This window comes from Petaurus breviceps, unplaced genomic scaffold (genome assembly GCF_028583685.1).
Source record: "Petaurus breviceps papuanus isolate PSGF00001 unplaced genomic scaffold, PetGlider_PUasm1.0 175, whole genome shotgun sequence".
In the NCBI taxonomy this organism is placed as follows: domain Eukaryota; kingdom Metazoa; phylum Chordata; class Mammalia; order Diprotodontia; family Petauridae; genus Petaurus; species Petaurus breviceps.
Genome location: NW_027185764.1, coordinates 54,552,525 through 54,568,577, shown reverse-complemented (window position 1 = coordinate 54,568,577; position 16,053 = coordinate 54,552,525). Strand labels below are relative to the sequence as shown.

General features: G+C 37.3%; 1 protein-coding gene across 4 annotated transcripts in view; it reads left to right on the top strand.

Moving 5' to 3' along the window:
* The first annotated feature begins 242 nt into the window (after nt 1-242).
* CHD1 (chromodomain helicase DNA binding protein 1) overlaps nt 243-16,053 on the top strand; it is a 133,616-nt gene continuing 117,805 nt past the window's right edge. For 2 of the 4 annotated variants that reach the window (XM_069085166.1, XM_069085165.1), the window contains exons 1-2: nt 243-705; nt 3,079-3,242. In XM_069085166.1, coding sequence (XP_068941267.1) covers nt 3,190-3,242 — 53 coding nt within the window. In that variant the 5' untranslated portion in view covers nt 243-705; nt 3,079-3,189. The remainder of the gene's footprint in view (nt 706-3,078; nt 3,243-16,053) is intronic. The other 2 variants (XM_069085168.1, XM_069085167.1) reach the window with 1 other exon arrangement.

The following is a 16,053-nucleotide window of genomic DNA, read 5'->3' as shown; positions in this document are numbered from 1 at the left end:
TAAAGCCCAACGACATTCCGCCACTCTGAGTCCCCAAAGAGGCCAAGGCGGAGGCCTCGGGGGCAGAAAAGGCCGCGGAGCGCGTCGCCCCGAGCGCCGCCAGAGGCCCCGCCCCCTCACCACCACGCGCAAGCTCTGGGGTCCCGACGTGCGCGAGCCCGCTCCGCTCCCGGAGCGGGAAGGGGGCGGTGGGGGGCCGACGTCGCGCGGGGGGAGGCGACGCGGTGACCGAGGCGGAGCCGGGGGAGGAGCAGGAGGAGGTGGTTTCGCTTGGCGTCATGGCGGCTGCCGGGAGGCGATAAGCGGCGGGAGCGGGAGCGGGAGCGCGCGCGCTCGCGGACGGCTCGTTACTTCTCTCTTCTGTTTGTGTTTCAATAATGAATTGATTGTTGTAGCTACAACTGAGAATCACCAGTTCGTGCCGCGGACCAGCGTTTCCCCTCCCCTCCTCGCCTTCCTCCCCTTTTTCCCTCCCTTTCCGTATACTCACGCGCGCGCATACACACACACACACACACACACACACACACACACAGACACACGCTCACACACATACACACACTCGCGCGCGCACGCGCGCGCACATACACAGACACTACCCGGACGACCGGGACCAGAGTCTCTCCACAGCGGCCGCAGCGCGGCCCGGGCTCCGGGAGGAGATCAGCAGAGTCCCACCGCCGGCCGGGGACACCCTTTCCACAGGTAAGGAAGGGGAAGCAGGCGTGGCGGGCCCGGCGGGCCGTTGGTGGCCGCGGCTGCGGGGGGAGGGAGGCCCTGCCCGGCCGGAGGCGGCTTCTTCGCGATGGCCGAGTGCAGCGGCCCAGCGGCCCTTGGGCGGGCGGGATGGGGGAGGGAACGCGGGCAGGGCGGCCAGCAGAGGCCCGGGGCTGTGCGGCCCAGCGGAGGAGATCAGACCCGGGCCGGGGAGGGGGTTACCGGGAGGCGGCGCGTGGGATAGGGAAGTGTGTGTGTATGTGTGCGCGCGTGTGCGTTTGCGTGCGGGAGGGGGCCGCCCCGGGAGGGCAGGCGGGGAATGTTTCCCCCGCTCCTGCGGAGTCGCCATCGCTTAGGCCTCCCCGGTGCGGTGCCTCTCAAAGAGCGGGGAGGAAAGTGGAGAGAGGAGCCAGCACTTTCTGGCTGCCAGCCCCGCAGCATCCAGCACGTGGGGAGCTTTGGGGGGGCCGGCCCCGGGGCTTCGGGGGGGGGGGGGGGGGGGGGGGGGGCGGGCGGGGCCCCGAGTGCGGGAGCGGGCTCTTAGGGACCGGGCTGGAAGTGGTGCAGGAAAAGGGGGCACCTCGGGGAAGTTTGAGGCGGGAAAGAAGTGGATCTAGGGAGGTTCAGGGCGGCAGCTCCGGAGTAATATTAGGCCAGGGGAGCAGGCAGGAAAACTCCGCCAGGGGAGGAGGAGGTTGGTGGCACACTGATGAGGAGGAGCTGAGGGTGTGTGGGGTAGCGGGCAGGACCCCTTTTTGTAAAATTCAGGGTTGGGGCAGCTATAGAAGAGCTTAAGTAAGGGAGAATCTTGGGTGAAGCCAGCGACAGGCAGGGGACAGGGATGTGCACTAGGAGCTTCTGTAGGAGGAGGTCCTTGACAGAAGGACTCTGTCTTCTGAAGAGGACTTAATCTGAGAAAAGGGAGAGGATGTGAGAGAAAGAATGAGGCTGAAGGGGTATGGCATAGTAAAGGGCTATGCTGAGTGGCAGAAGGAAAGAACAAGCAAAGTTCAAAAGATGAGTGGAGTTTCTAAGGTGAAGAGAGTTTGGAAGAGGATTTAAATCAAGGAGTAAACTCTGGCATATGGGATTTAGGATAGAAGTAAAATTAGTACAGGATGTCCCAAAAGTTTTAGTGCAGTTTTCGGCCTTTAAATTTCACTCAGACTTTTGGGACACCCTTTATTTCACATGGGGAAAAATGCTGGTGGGAGGAATGACCCTTAGGGAACAGTCCTTGCTTAGAAGGACCCAGGACGGAGTAGTTCCTCTCTCTCTCTCTCTCTCTCTGGGATTCTGTTTCTATTGAGCTAACATTTTTCTTTCCGTTTTGGTGAAAAGAAATAATCTTTGAAAGGGATTTTCGTTAGCTGAGCTACATACTACAGTTATACTCTTAGGCTGTCTTGTTACTTTTTGGCTGAGGAAGGATCTGCTGTCTCCGCCCCTGCTTCTTCCTTTCGCTTCCCTGCCAGAGATCTCCTTTGTTTATTCATTGATGGCTTGTAGGTGACTCTTCTGTTTAGTGCTGGGATCTTGTCTAAAAAGAGGTGGAGCTATTGTGGTATCTTAAGCCCCCATACTGGAAAGGCAGAATCAGTGGCATGGAATCAGTGTCCCTCTAAATTGGACAACGTAAGAATTTGAAGTGTATTCCCTCCCTATCAATAACTTCACATTGGAGGAACACATTTGCTCTGATTCATTTTTGTTTTCCTTTTTCGGTAAACACAAAACAGTTCGACTTTTCTCATTTAGAATTTTGTTTCTTTTAGTGTATGGAATGGTTACCTTTATTTTTATGTTTTTTGGTCTGGATCTGAGATTTCATAGATAAACTGAACTTGAGAGTGTGGAAGTACACAGGTTGATTATTCTGAAAAAGTTGTTTAGGGAAGAGGTAAAGATTCTTGTCCCTCCTGATCATCAAGTCTTGAACCTAGATCTTCAGTCTCCAAAGTCATCCCTCTCTCCACTCTACAAGGCTTTTGGACTTCATTTTAGTCATGAAATATTTTATTATGTAAAGCATTTTTTGCTTTATTAATCTTTAAAGTTGGACTAATTTTTTGTGAATTGGTTTTAGATTACTACCAAAAATTATCATTCCACCATTTTTGCAGAATTTCTGTCACAGGTATTATATAGCAATACTGTATTTTGTCAATGAAAATCAGTTTATTGATGAACTGTGCAATACCAGACATGCCAGTCATATTTTAAACAACTTTTCATCTTTTTAAAACAATTTGGTTATCATATATCTAGGCAAATCCAAGATAGCTTTTAAGTGACTAATTTATGTGATTTCTATAAAAAATTTAAGTATGATTTAAAAAAAAATATGATTCTTTGCTCTAGGTAATTTGAAAAAGGTCCAAAATAACTTGTGACCATTTGGAAGGAAGCAAGGAGCAATCTGAAGTAAACTGGGAAGATTTATATTTTATTTTAAACTTCTGAATATTTACAATGAATGGACACAGTGATGAAGAAAGTGTTAGAAACAGTAGTGGAGAATCAAGGTAAGCACTTTTAAAAGATATATTTGCTATGAGAATACTATAGAAAATACTGTATTTTGCCAAATTTCTTTGCAAAGAACCATATTAACAATTTAATTCCTTCCTTATAGGAGAAATTTTTGAACTTTTGGTTTCTTTGGGCTATTTAAATAATTCTGTCACTTTCCTATATTTAAGTAGCTAGAGAAGCATTGTACGTATTTTGAATTTTGAGTTTTGTCCCATTCTGTTACATGGAGGAAAAACTTGATCAAAAAATAAAATTCTCTAAAGACTTCATATCATTTGTTTTGATGACTCAGAATTTGCCAGTAAAGAGAAAGTTTTATGATAGTTTTAACCGTGTTGCTACCTTCCTTTGGTGATTTCATCCACTTCTATGATTTCATTAATCATCTCAATATAGGTAACTTCCAAATCTATAGTCATCCCTAGCCCTTTCCTAGAACTTTTTCACACATTTCCAGGTGCCTGAAGTACATTTCCACTGGCACCTTAAATTCAGCATCTCTACAACTAATTCACTAATTCCTCATATTCACTTTGCCCCCACTCCCCACCTACAAACCTGTTCTCCTCATAACTTTTCTATAGATAATTCCAGCATCATTTTTGTCACTCAAGCTTGAAACTTCAGAGCCATCTTTGATCTGTTCTTAATTCCTATTTCCCCAAATCCAGCCATTTACCAGATCTGCCTATTGTAACACTGAAATATCCTTTATCATCTGAAACACCTTGTTTTCTATTTTTCATTTCTTTTTCATAAATTAATAGTTTTCCTAACTTTTCTTGCCTATAGTTTCTCTTTTTAATATGTCCTTCATTTCTGGCCCTATAGGACCCGCCTAGTGCATTATTCAGATCATTTTAGTCAGCATTTAAGATATCTATTCATTTCCTTAAAAACTGTTTGTGGACTCTCATTGTCTACCAAATAAAATTTAAGTTTTATATTTTGATACTTGAGTGGAAACTTAAGAGTCTCATGGAGGGGACTGGAAGGCCTAGTTTCCAGTTTTGCTACCCTGGGCAAGTCATTTAACCTCTAAGTGCCCTAGGCCATGCTCTTAAAATTTTCCATTTCTGAACAGTTGAAGAACTGCATTCTGCATTCCTAAAGAAAGATTTCTGTTCTTAAGCTCTCCATTCATATGAAATCAACAGCCTAGACCAAAAACATAAAAAAAAAAACAGTAGCCTAGAACAAATTAGTACCCTAGAACGAAAGCATAAAAAACAACCCTTGACATTTTCATTCTTCCACTATGTAACTCCTACTACCTTTTTCATTAATATGTTTATTTACTTTTAGTTTCCATCATTTAGTTCCACAATCCCTTGAGTTTCAGATTTTCTCCCCCTCCCCCCCTCCCTCATGGTGGCATGCAGTCAAACATAGGATCTACAAATAACTTCACATTAAACATTAGTCAGGTTGTAAAGAAGGATTATAACTAATGGAATAAGAAAAAGAAAGAGCAAGAAGTTTGCTTCAATCTGCATTCAGATTCTGCAGCTCTTTCTCTGGATGTGGATATTTCTTTCCATCATGAGTCTTTTGGAGACTGCTACTGCCTTTTAAAATTTACATTGACTATATGAAATCACAGGCCTAGACAAAAAAACGTATGTGTTTGTGTGTATACACACACAAAGGCTTCTCTGTCTCCTACTACATTTTCAACCTTGTCTTACTGCACATACACTAGTTTTCACATACTCTATCTTTACAGTAGCCCTTCCTTTGAACCAAACCATATCACTAATTATTTCCCTTTCTCATCCTGCCCACTCTCATTTCAGTGCCTTTATACCTTCTGTCCAGCTGTCCTACATAGTTAGCTTGTATTCAGTATAACATCCCTATTAAAATCTTCTTTAAGTTATCCTTTAAAGCCCAGCTGAGATGCAATTTACTTAATAGTCTTTCCTATCTCTTCAGTTGAAAATGAACTTTCCATCAAAATTCATGACTTTTTTCACCTTAAATGTACTTATTCTGCCTTGTATAATTGTTATTTCTCTATATATCTTAATAAACCTTACTTGTCTTAATGCATTCTCATATTCTCCTAATTTCATCGTTGTATTCTTATTTTATCTTGTATTCATCCTTGTATTAGCACAGGGTTTTTTGTTTTGTTTCTGTATGTAAACGTTGATTGAATATAGAGAGTAAATATGCTTTCATTTTGTGAAGCCATTGATAAAAATAATTAGTGTAGGGCTTTTTTGAATCTGATAATATTTTTATTACAAATAGTGCAACCAGTAAAAGAAAAGAGAATATGATACCTGTGTTTTTATCTGACGCTTTGTGATTCAAACTTTTATTGCTAAAGTGTTGTGGCTAGAAGCCTGAGGTTTTCATTAGAGGAGTGAGTGTACTGCTTATGAGTTTTTTCATGTGTGTATCTAAGATGAAGATGATCAGTTGAAGCATATCTTTGCAAATAAGATATGTAGATTTTTATGTAAACTTGGGGGAAAACAGGTTTTTTTCTTTTTTACTGCTATACCATATTTATATACCTGTGTACATATATGATATATGTATACTTACACACATGCATACACTTTAAAAGTCCTTTGCACATTTAGTAGCATATGGAGTGACTGATTTTTTTGTTGTTGTATTTTGCTATATTCCAAAAATTATATTATTCTTACCTTGTCAGAGTATAAGCAAAATATATTTTCTCAGTTTCCTGTGACTAAGGTGAAAGAAGATAATTTTTTAAATCCTCCATGTCCTTCTCTCTGATTTAACATTTTACCTTGTGTACTTCAAGGATCTGTAATTTCACTGGTATGGGTACTCCGTTGACACAGTACTGAGCCATGTCTATAACTCAGGAGATGGACTTGGAGAGTTGCTAAGTCCTCAAAATTTATCATTATGCTACCAAGCTGATGCCAAGCCTCTTTGACCTTAAATAGGATAGTCCTCGGACAGTATATCTCTACAGCCTAACACTAGGCTTCTAATGTGCCATTAATGTGAATTAGGGATAAACAGTAGGAACTTTAATCAATCATACCTCCTTCAGGTTCACATATAGGTTAAAATTATATTTCAGTTGATTGTGTCATATGAGTTTTAAAAATTGATTGCAACAAATGAAACTCACTTATTGTCTGATATAGGATAGAAAAATAATAGATAATAATATCTTTACCCAGTGTGTTCTTATGGTGGAGAAACAGGAAAGGTGAGCATCCTATTGGGCAGTCAGAAAGATATATAAAAAGTAGAGGGTAGGAAACAAAAATGTGATGTAAATCTGTTCTGTGCCATGTAGCAAATGACAAAAACACATTCCTCCCCCCTCCTCCCCCTTTTATATAAGAAAGCATGTTGTGCTAAGGACAATAAACTGGATTCTAGGTCCAGTTCTGTTATATGCTAGCTTGAATAAGCCACTTAATATTTCTGAGCCTTAGTTTCTTAATGTAAAAAATTTGTGGGTTGGATGAAATGATCCATAAATTCACAGTGGTTTTGTTTAGTATTTTTACATTTTTACTTTGGAGTCATATTATTGCTGCTTAAAAATGGAAATTAAATATTCCCAACTAATACTTTGTAATCTAATCTAAATAGGCTGTAATCTATGATTATTTATAAATGTAAAAATTATTTCTGAAATATTTTTAAACAGATTTAATATTAATTTCAAAACATTAATATGAAAAATTCTCACAGCTAAATTTTAAAATTCTTATTTGTTCAGAGGTTACTATCTAAAGAGCATATAGAATTTTTTTCAAGCTTCTTTTAAACAAAAAAAGGATTATTTGTCCTTTGAATTTCTTCTCATTTGCCTTTTTAAAGATTTTTTTCCTTGAAATAAATTTGATTTTGAAAATCAAATCTTAGACCCTATCAATTTTTAAATTAATTTCAGAATAATATAAATTTTTATTTCTGAAGATTATTTTTAATATAGAAATGTTCTCCTGGCAATAGTTGTAAATCTTAGAATACCTCATTCTTCAAAGAATCAAAGGTTTAGTAAATAAATAGAGTAATGGAGAGATGCATGAATGGTGAAAATAATCTGTAGCATATTTGCCTGATGACATAAGCAGAAGAGATGATATAATGTAGTGGTGTCAAACTAAGAAGCAAGTGCCACTAAGTCTGTTTTTAGAAAATCATATGTAAACTTGTATTTAGGAAACCATATGTTAACATTATGTTCTATTGTATTTTTATTTATTTTGTTAAAGATTTACCAATTTCCTTTTAATCTGGTATAGGCCACACTAGGGAGTATTGCAGACCCAGTATGTTTGACACCTCTGGTGTAGAGGATGTCATCAAGGAAATGTATGATTGGAAAAGGAAGGTAGGCCAGTCATGTGTTAAGGGGAAGGATAACAGATGGACAGACATAGTGTTACACATAAATTGTAGAACAATCCAGAGAGAAGCCGCTGACACCTTAGGTCTGTCTTCTGTGGAATATCTGTAAAGGGATAACAGAATGAGAAAACATGCTACACTGCTGGTAGTGTAGACCTCCATTCATGTAATCACCATTCCATTGAATAGGGATTATTCCTTAGTTTAAGATTGTCATTCTATTTGACAAACATTTATTGAGCATCTCAAGTCCTATTCTAATTTGGGGTGATATTAAAACAAAAAAATGAAATAATCTTTTCCCTTAAGAAGCTTTTATACAGCTTAGAAGATAAATCATGTATATAATATATACAAGATAATTTGAATAGGGGTAGAACATTAAAAACTGATATTCAAAAAAGTCTTCATGGTATAAATAGCATCTGAACTGATCATTGAAGTAAAATAAAGATCCTCAGAGGTAGAGACGAGGGACAAAACAGAATGACTTTCAGGTATGAGGGGCAACTTGTACAGCTGCAAAGATAGGAACATGGCGTATCAAGTATGGAAACAACTAGTAGGATAGTTCAGGTGTCTAGAATCACATGTGAAAGAGACTAATAGGAAATGATAGGTGGAAATGGAAAGATAGGTGGCTGTGAAGTATCTTTGCTTGAACACTTGTGATCCTGTCCTTTTAACTATTACAACTACAGTCCTGCTTGTAACCAGTCCAATTTTTGATTATTTCTGTATTAATGAACATCTGGCATAATAAATTATTATATATTATATATAATAAATAAATTATATCCATAAGCTCTCTACAAATTTTATTTCAGCCAATAATTTTATTCTCCCAGTTTTTTTTTTTAAAGAGGTAGCATGATGTAGTCAGATAGATGGAGGACCTGTCTTTGGAGCCCATAAGACCTCATTTCAAGTCCTTCCTTATCACCTACTGGGTGTGCGATATTGGGAAAGTCATTTAATCTATCAGTGCCCCAGGCAACATTTTTTCTCCAATAAATTTTTACTCATGTCTTTTGTTTTGACTTTACTTATATTTCCCGTGTATTCCTTTCTTCCTCCCAAAGAGCCATCTCTTATGACAAAGATTTAAAAAGGTGGGGGGTGGCAGGGGAACAGTTCAGCAAGACACACATTTAGAGTCTGACATTCTGTATAGTGTTTAATATTAATAGTATCCTACCTCTGAAACTAAGGTACAGGAGAAGGTCCCTTCTCATCTCTCTTCTAGTAACAATAATAATAATAGTTAGCATTTATATAGTGCTTTAATTGCTTTAATTTGCAAAGTACTTTACAAATATCTTGTTTTATCCACACAACAATACTGGAAATGGGTGCTTTTATCCTCACTGTAGCAACTAAGAAACTGAAGCAACTAAGTTATGTGGCCAGGGTTACACTGTATCTGAGTCTGGATTTGAACTTAGGTCTTCTATCACTCCATCGTGTTTGTTAAGCTGCCTTTAGGGTCCATCTTCCTTGGTCATTATAATATCACAGCATTTAGTTTCAGTTGTTTTAGTTCTTTTCATTGTTGTAGACTTTACTTTAATGATTTTCTTTACTTCGCTTTTCATCATTTTTATACTAATCTCTATCTTATTCATTCTTAAGTGGTGTGTGGTGGTATGGAATATGCCTTCTACCTATTATATTTCTATCCAATGATAATGAAGCATGATCACAGAATATATCCTCTTTCTTTTTTTGGCAGGGGGAGGGCAATTGGGGTTAAGTGACTTGCCCAAGGTCACATGGTTAGTTTTTGTGTTAAGTGTCTGAGGCCAGAATTGAACTCAGGCCCTCCTGACTCCAGGACCGGTGCTCTATTCACTGCGCCACCTAGCTGCCCCTTAGCCTTTTTCTTAAAAGAAGACATTGTTGTACCTTAGTTTGATTTAAGTTTCATATTTCTATATGAGAAAGATGGTAATGGACCCCTATATGTTTAACTAGCGCATTCTGTAAGAGAGCCTTAACAAACTAGTTTGAATAATTGGTTATATTAAGAGGGTATTTTTTCTTTTTTTTTTTTAACCACTTGTTTGGTTTTAAATTAGAGCAAAAAGTACTAGTTGTCTTTTATCTTTTACCTCTAACTTTTTCATGTATTATTGTTGTGGAAATAGTCTGAGTCTAGGGGAACAAAAAGTAAAAAGCTTTCTAACTGGCTAGGTTCTCATGCTTCTGAAATTCTTCTGAGTTCTCCTAGGGCAAGGATTCTTTAACATTTTTGTGACATAGATCCCTTTGGTATTCTGGTAGAACTTTTGAACCCCTTCTTAGGATATTTATTGCCTATATTCACAAGTAAAAGAAATATTAAATTTCAGTTAGAGGTTAGTGAAAATAAAAGATACATGTTTTTCCATCCAAATTGGACCATAGAACCTAGGTTAAGAACTACTTGTTTAGATACACATGTGCACACATACACATGTATGGTTGTCTCTATCTTATCTGTATTACATTATAATATATAGTTCTATGTAATGTATTATTATATATGTATTAGATTAATATACACACCCCTAACCTGAAGACAATTGCTTTTTTTACTTTGTAGTCTAGAAGCAAATTCTCTTAACTGTTTTGCTTCAGTTCTGTCCATTTATGTGAAGCTAACATTTCAAAAATTTTTGTGAAATAGCTTGTTGTCTTAGATGTCAAATAGTGATAGAGAATAATTAACTAATAATAAACCCTAAAACATCTTTAAATATTCTGAATGTAAAAAATAATTGCTCTAAGATAAACTTGAATTTTAGACTTGAGTTTTTATATTTCTACTATGAAGCTGCTTGTACCCATAATTGCCACGTACATCTGTGACAGTATTTGCATTTTTAAATCTAATAATTTAGAAATAAAAATCACTCTTTGAAAATTTTGGTTGCTACAATATACACTTAGATTTCTTCTTAAAAGTGTTAACTTGAGTTTTTCTGCATGGTGGGGCAAACCGATTGACCAATCAATGGGAGGGAAGATGATGAAGAGAAAGTAAGTAGTAAAATGGGTCACTTTCTTAGTACTGTGGTTGCTTACATATATCTTCTGGGAAAAGTGTGTCAGGATGCACCTGCAACTGTTTCAGACCAACACAAGGTTGTATGTAACTGAAGAAGATACTCCTAAAGACAGTTCCTTCACCAGTAGTATTTCACAGCAACAGTTGCCAGCTGTGTTTGTGTATTACTTGAAGCCAGACTTTTCAAACTTGGTTAGGAATTTTCCCATTTTTAACCTCCCTATAGTGATGTTTCATTGGAGGAATAGACTGAAGAAAAGAAGCAGAAAATTCAATACCTGTTTGGTTTTTGAATGACTAGTATATTCTGTATTCTAGAAAAATTGTGTGAATGCATAATTTACTGTTCAGTAGAAAGTTATTTAGCAGATCAGGTATATACCTTTTTGAAATTATTGTGGAAACTCCATTTTGATTAATTTTGATTATTTTGTCTCTTTGAAGTAATTCTTATATTGCAGAAAGCAAGTTAGTGACTTTGGTAACACTCTGCAGTGAATCAGTAACTTGTTTCAGCTTGTATCTTATGTATAATTTTTTTTAAATCACAGTTTAATAAGTGCTTCATACATTGATACACTGTTGGTTGTGTTATGCAGATAAGGCATAGGCTTGATACTGTTATTTTTATTTATAGACATTTCACATTACCTTAAAAATTGTATCCTTTTATAAATAATCTTTACAACATGGTTATAATATGTATTAGAATGTAGCTCTTTGAGATCAGGAACTATCTCCCATTTCCAATTGTATCCCCATGGTTTTGCACATAGTAAATATGTATTAAATGTTTTTTTTTTTTCATTTATTCATTCATTCATAGTTTGCAGTAATGCAATTAGAGAATCATGCAGTCTGTCAATGGCCATTTCCTGATTTTGTAGCAAATATATTTATCTGCTTTCTGGGGACCATTTAAATGTAAACCAAGAAATATTTGATACTCATTTCCTTGGTACTTAGTATTTTACTGGCACAGTACTTTAATGAGTTTTGACACTCTGTATCTCTCCCTACACAAAATTGATCAACTTGCTAAGCATTTATTAAGTAATTACTATATACGTGTGTGTGTCATTGTTGGCTTTGAGGGTGAAAGACAGAAGTACTACCAAGAAGCTTACATTCTGTTGAGGATGACAACATGTATGTGTAATTATATATAAAATATACATAAGGCATTTTGGGGGACTAAGAATGGCTTCATTTAAGTAGGTGACTTTTGTAAATGAACTACTTTGTTTTTAAAAGTTCTGAGAAGCACCAAAGTACCATTTTCCATTGTTGGTTTTTCAGTTATCTTTAAAAGACATAAAATTTTTGGGAAGAATTTTAATGAAGTTTTAAAAAATCATCCTTCTCTTATGCATGCACTTTGTCTCATTTCCTTCCCATATTATATATATGGTGCTCAACCCAAAATTAAACCACTTTTTGTGAATCCCAGGGATATAGTTGGTGATAGCATTAGTAAGTAGTCTTCCTGATGAATGAATTCACCAGATTCTAAAAATAAGAGATTACTTTGATGATCATAGTCAGTGGAGGATACTACTAAATACATAGTCCAAAGGAAAGCTCTAGTTTTAGTCAAAGTACCTACCTGAATGTGAATACTGAATCTCATTTACTATTTGGTATTCTGTGCTTTGCAAGTACTTTATTGGATGTAATTTTCATTGCACTATGGTCAGAAAAAAAATCCATTTACTATTTCTTTTTTTTCATGAATTTGTGAGGTTTTTATGCCTCAATAAAGGTCAGTTTTGTGAAGATGGCTTATAAAGTTTCTTAATGCCTTTCTTGTTTATTTTATGGTTAGATTTATCTAGGTCTGAGAGGGTTAAATTGAGGACCCCCAGTATAGTTTTATTGTCTATTTTACTTTTGCTTTGTCTGAGATCATGATTGCTACCTCTGCCTTTTTATTTTTTACTTCCACTGAAGCATAATAAATTCTGCTTCAGTCCCTTATTTTAACTCTGTATCTTTCTTATACACTATATGTATTCTGGTTTCTTTCTTTCTTTCTTTCTTTTTTTGCTTTTTTGGAGGGCATTTGGGGTTAAGTAATGTATTCTGGTTTCTAATCCATTTTGCTGTATTGTGTTTTATGGATGAATTCATCCTACTCACATTCACAGTTTTGATTGATAATTGTGTATTATTTCCTTCTATTCTATTTTCTTATACTTAACCTCTTTTTCTTTTACCCTGTCACTTCTTCAAGACCACTTCTGACAACTGTCTCTCTTAATCTACCCTACCTCTTATCCCCTACACCTTTTCTCTTAATCTCTTTTCCTCCTACTTCCCTGTTGGGTATGAATTTTTGTACCCAACTGTGTCTATGCATTCTTTCCTCCTTGAGCCAGTTCATATGGAACCCATGTTCAAATCTTGTCTCCTTCTCCCCCCACCCACCCTTCACCATTTTATCTTCCATTGTATAAACTCTTCCTCCTTTTTTTTTAAATAAATCTCCTCAACTCTTTTGTGAATAACTCTCTTTTCCCATTTTTTCTACTGCTCTTATTTGGTTTAAATTTTTTTTTTCTTTTCATCTCTTTAACTCATCTAAGAATTTTTGTTGGGCTTATATCTAGCTTTCATTTTTTCTTTGAGGTTTTACTTGTAGTTATTGTTTTATATGTTTGGTTTGAGCTTCCTTGTTACTGTAATAGCTCTTTATTGTTAAGTTCTTTATTTGTTTGCTCATTCTTCCATCCTATTTCTTGACTTTGGACTCTGTTAGTGTTGGGCCCTGCTCACTTTTGGCAGAGGTTATCTGACCTGAGCTTCTCTCTTTTTATGACCTTTTGCTATTTTCATAGCTTAGTTTGGGGCATGAAATTTTCACTGCTTCCAGAATGGTGTTGACTGGGGTTGTTCACTGTCCACCTGGTATAAACTTTGCAACTCTTGACCCAGGTTTGAATATGTTTGATTATGTGTAGTTGAGTTTCCTTAGACTGCTAATAAACTCAGTTACTGTTACCCCATTAGGAGGTTCTGCAAGTTCAGGGGAACTAAACTGCTTGACTCTTTGATGTTGGTTATTTGCCCTATTATTCCACTGCAGACTTAATGTGCAGGGATAAAGATAAAGATAAAGATAAAACTGAGTCTCTGTTCTTATGCTCAGAGCCACAGAGATAAATTTTTGGAATTTGTTCCTTGCTCTGTACTCAGCTAGTGAATTTCTTGCTTACAGCCTCAACCTCTGCTGTCTGCACTGGAACTGGGTAATGGGCAACAGAGCTGCCAGATGATACTTGTTCCTGTTACCAGTGCTGATTCAGGGGTCCTCTGGGATCACTACCTGCCCTGTGATTCCAGCTCTGGTAGTTAGTCACAAGCCTCTTACCATTCCAGGGCACTTGATTGCTTGTGACTGCCGCCCCCAAGACTGCTGCCATTACCTCTGCTACTGCTCTGTGTTCCTGGTCAGCTCCCAACCCAGCATCTGAAGACCTCTCTTTTTTCCTAAGCTGTTCTGGCCTGGAAAAATGACTCAGTGTGACTTTTTCTTGGCTTTCTCAATCAGGATTTGATATATCATGTTTTTTAGGTTGTTGAGGAGGCATGTTGGGTAAATTGTGTAAAAATGCTATCTATCACCCCACCATCCTGACTCCACCTCTGCTATTTGGTCTTGAGCAAGTGACTTAACCTCTCTAATCATTAATTCCTACATCTGTAAAATGATGACTAGATGAGCTCTAAAGTCTCTTCCAGTTCTTAATCTGTGATCCTGTTGAGTCCCATCTGACCTGAAATAATTTATGGCATTTCATGAGTGCAGTCACTTATTTTTTGTTTGTATAATGTGCAAGAACACATTCACTTTTAGCTAATAGGTATGATCCTTATTTTACTATTTCATTTTACCAAGTAATTGATTTTACTGTATTTTTTTTGAAAAAATTCTTAGGGCCAATTATAAACAAAACATTTTGTGCTCTAGGCATTCAGGGAGATACGAAAATGGAAAAATGTCTCTGATGTCAAGAAATTTATAATCCACTATATGTCATGTAAGTGGATTTGTTCTAGTTGAAGTACTTGGCACAGTTCCTCATTCATTGTTGGAGTTTAATAAATATTTGTCCAATTGATGTTCTCTTTTACCCAAAGTTAAACAGTGGATCAGGTTTTTATATGTTGCTTAGATTATTATGTTATGTTTTAAGTAACAAAGCCTGTACCTAGTGTCCTTTACATCATAGAGAAAATATTTCTGGATGTTAGAAAAATAAGGAGGAAAGGGGGCGGTTAGGTGGCACAGTGAGTAAAGCGCCAGCCCTGGAGTCAGGAGGACCCGAGTTCGGTTCTGGCCTCAGACACTTAACACCCATGCAAAAAAACTAGCGGTGTAACCTTGGGCAAGTTACTTAACCCCAATTGCCCTCCAAAAAGGCAAAAAAAAATGGGGTGGAAAGGCAGAACTTAGCATATTAAAAATCATAACTAGAGTAAAAGATAACATCTGCTTTGGGACAACGGATATAATACATAGAAACATTCTAACATAGCTGTAAATAACTGTTCATTTGGAGCTTATGCAATATTTAGCACCAGTTTTGTTATTGATAGACATAGTAATAAGTTACAAAGTTAAAAGATACTGACAATTAAATATGGATAGATAAATGAATGTAAAAACATGCGTATTTTAAAATGTGTTTGGTTATACACAGACATTTTAGTTAAGCTGTGAAAAGATAGTTTGGCAGATTACTGAAATGTGAAGTAGAAGTTGAAAAAGGAATTGTAGAACTGATGATACTTCAGCAAAGTTTTGAAAGCAGAGAAAGATGTCGTTCAAAAACAATGGAAAATACTTTTAATTCCAAGGATGAGGAAGTAGAATTTCTTGCAGATGACTAGCATTGATCTTTTATCCTTTCCTGTTTCTTCCAGTCTGTAAAAGAAACCACCAATCTCTCAAAACAAATCTATTTGATGCCTTTGTTGCTTAGGAGTCTTTTGAACTCAGTGTTAAATCATATTCTGCATCCATGTTTAGGGAAAGCCAGGAATTTGTTTTGTTTTCAGAGATGGGCCAGAAAATCAATTAGAAGGCACACAATGGATGATTATTCCATTTATATTCAGTTAAATTCCATAAAAAGTAATTTTGGCATGTTGAGGAAACATGGAACACTAGTTATTAAAAAATAAGCTTCTTGTTGAAGTTTCCTTTGACTATGACCTGAAAGATACCTTGAGAGTATTAGTAGTATGGTCAGGTTACAGGAGAAACATAGTCTTGGTTGAGCAGCATTGACTTCAGGAAATGTATAGGAATGGGATGACAAGTTACCACAAGAATTGTTGAAAAAAACCTTTTTCTCTGTTAACTTCACTGACAATGACTACTTTTC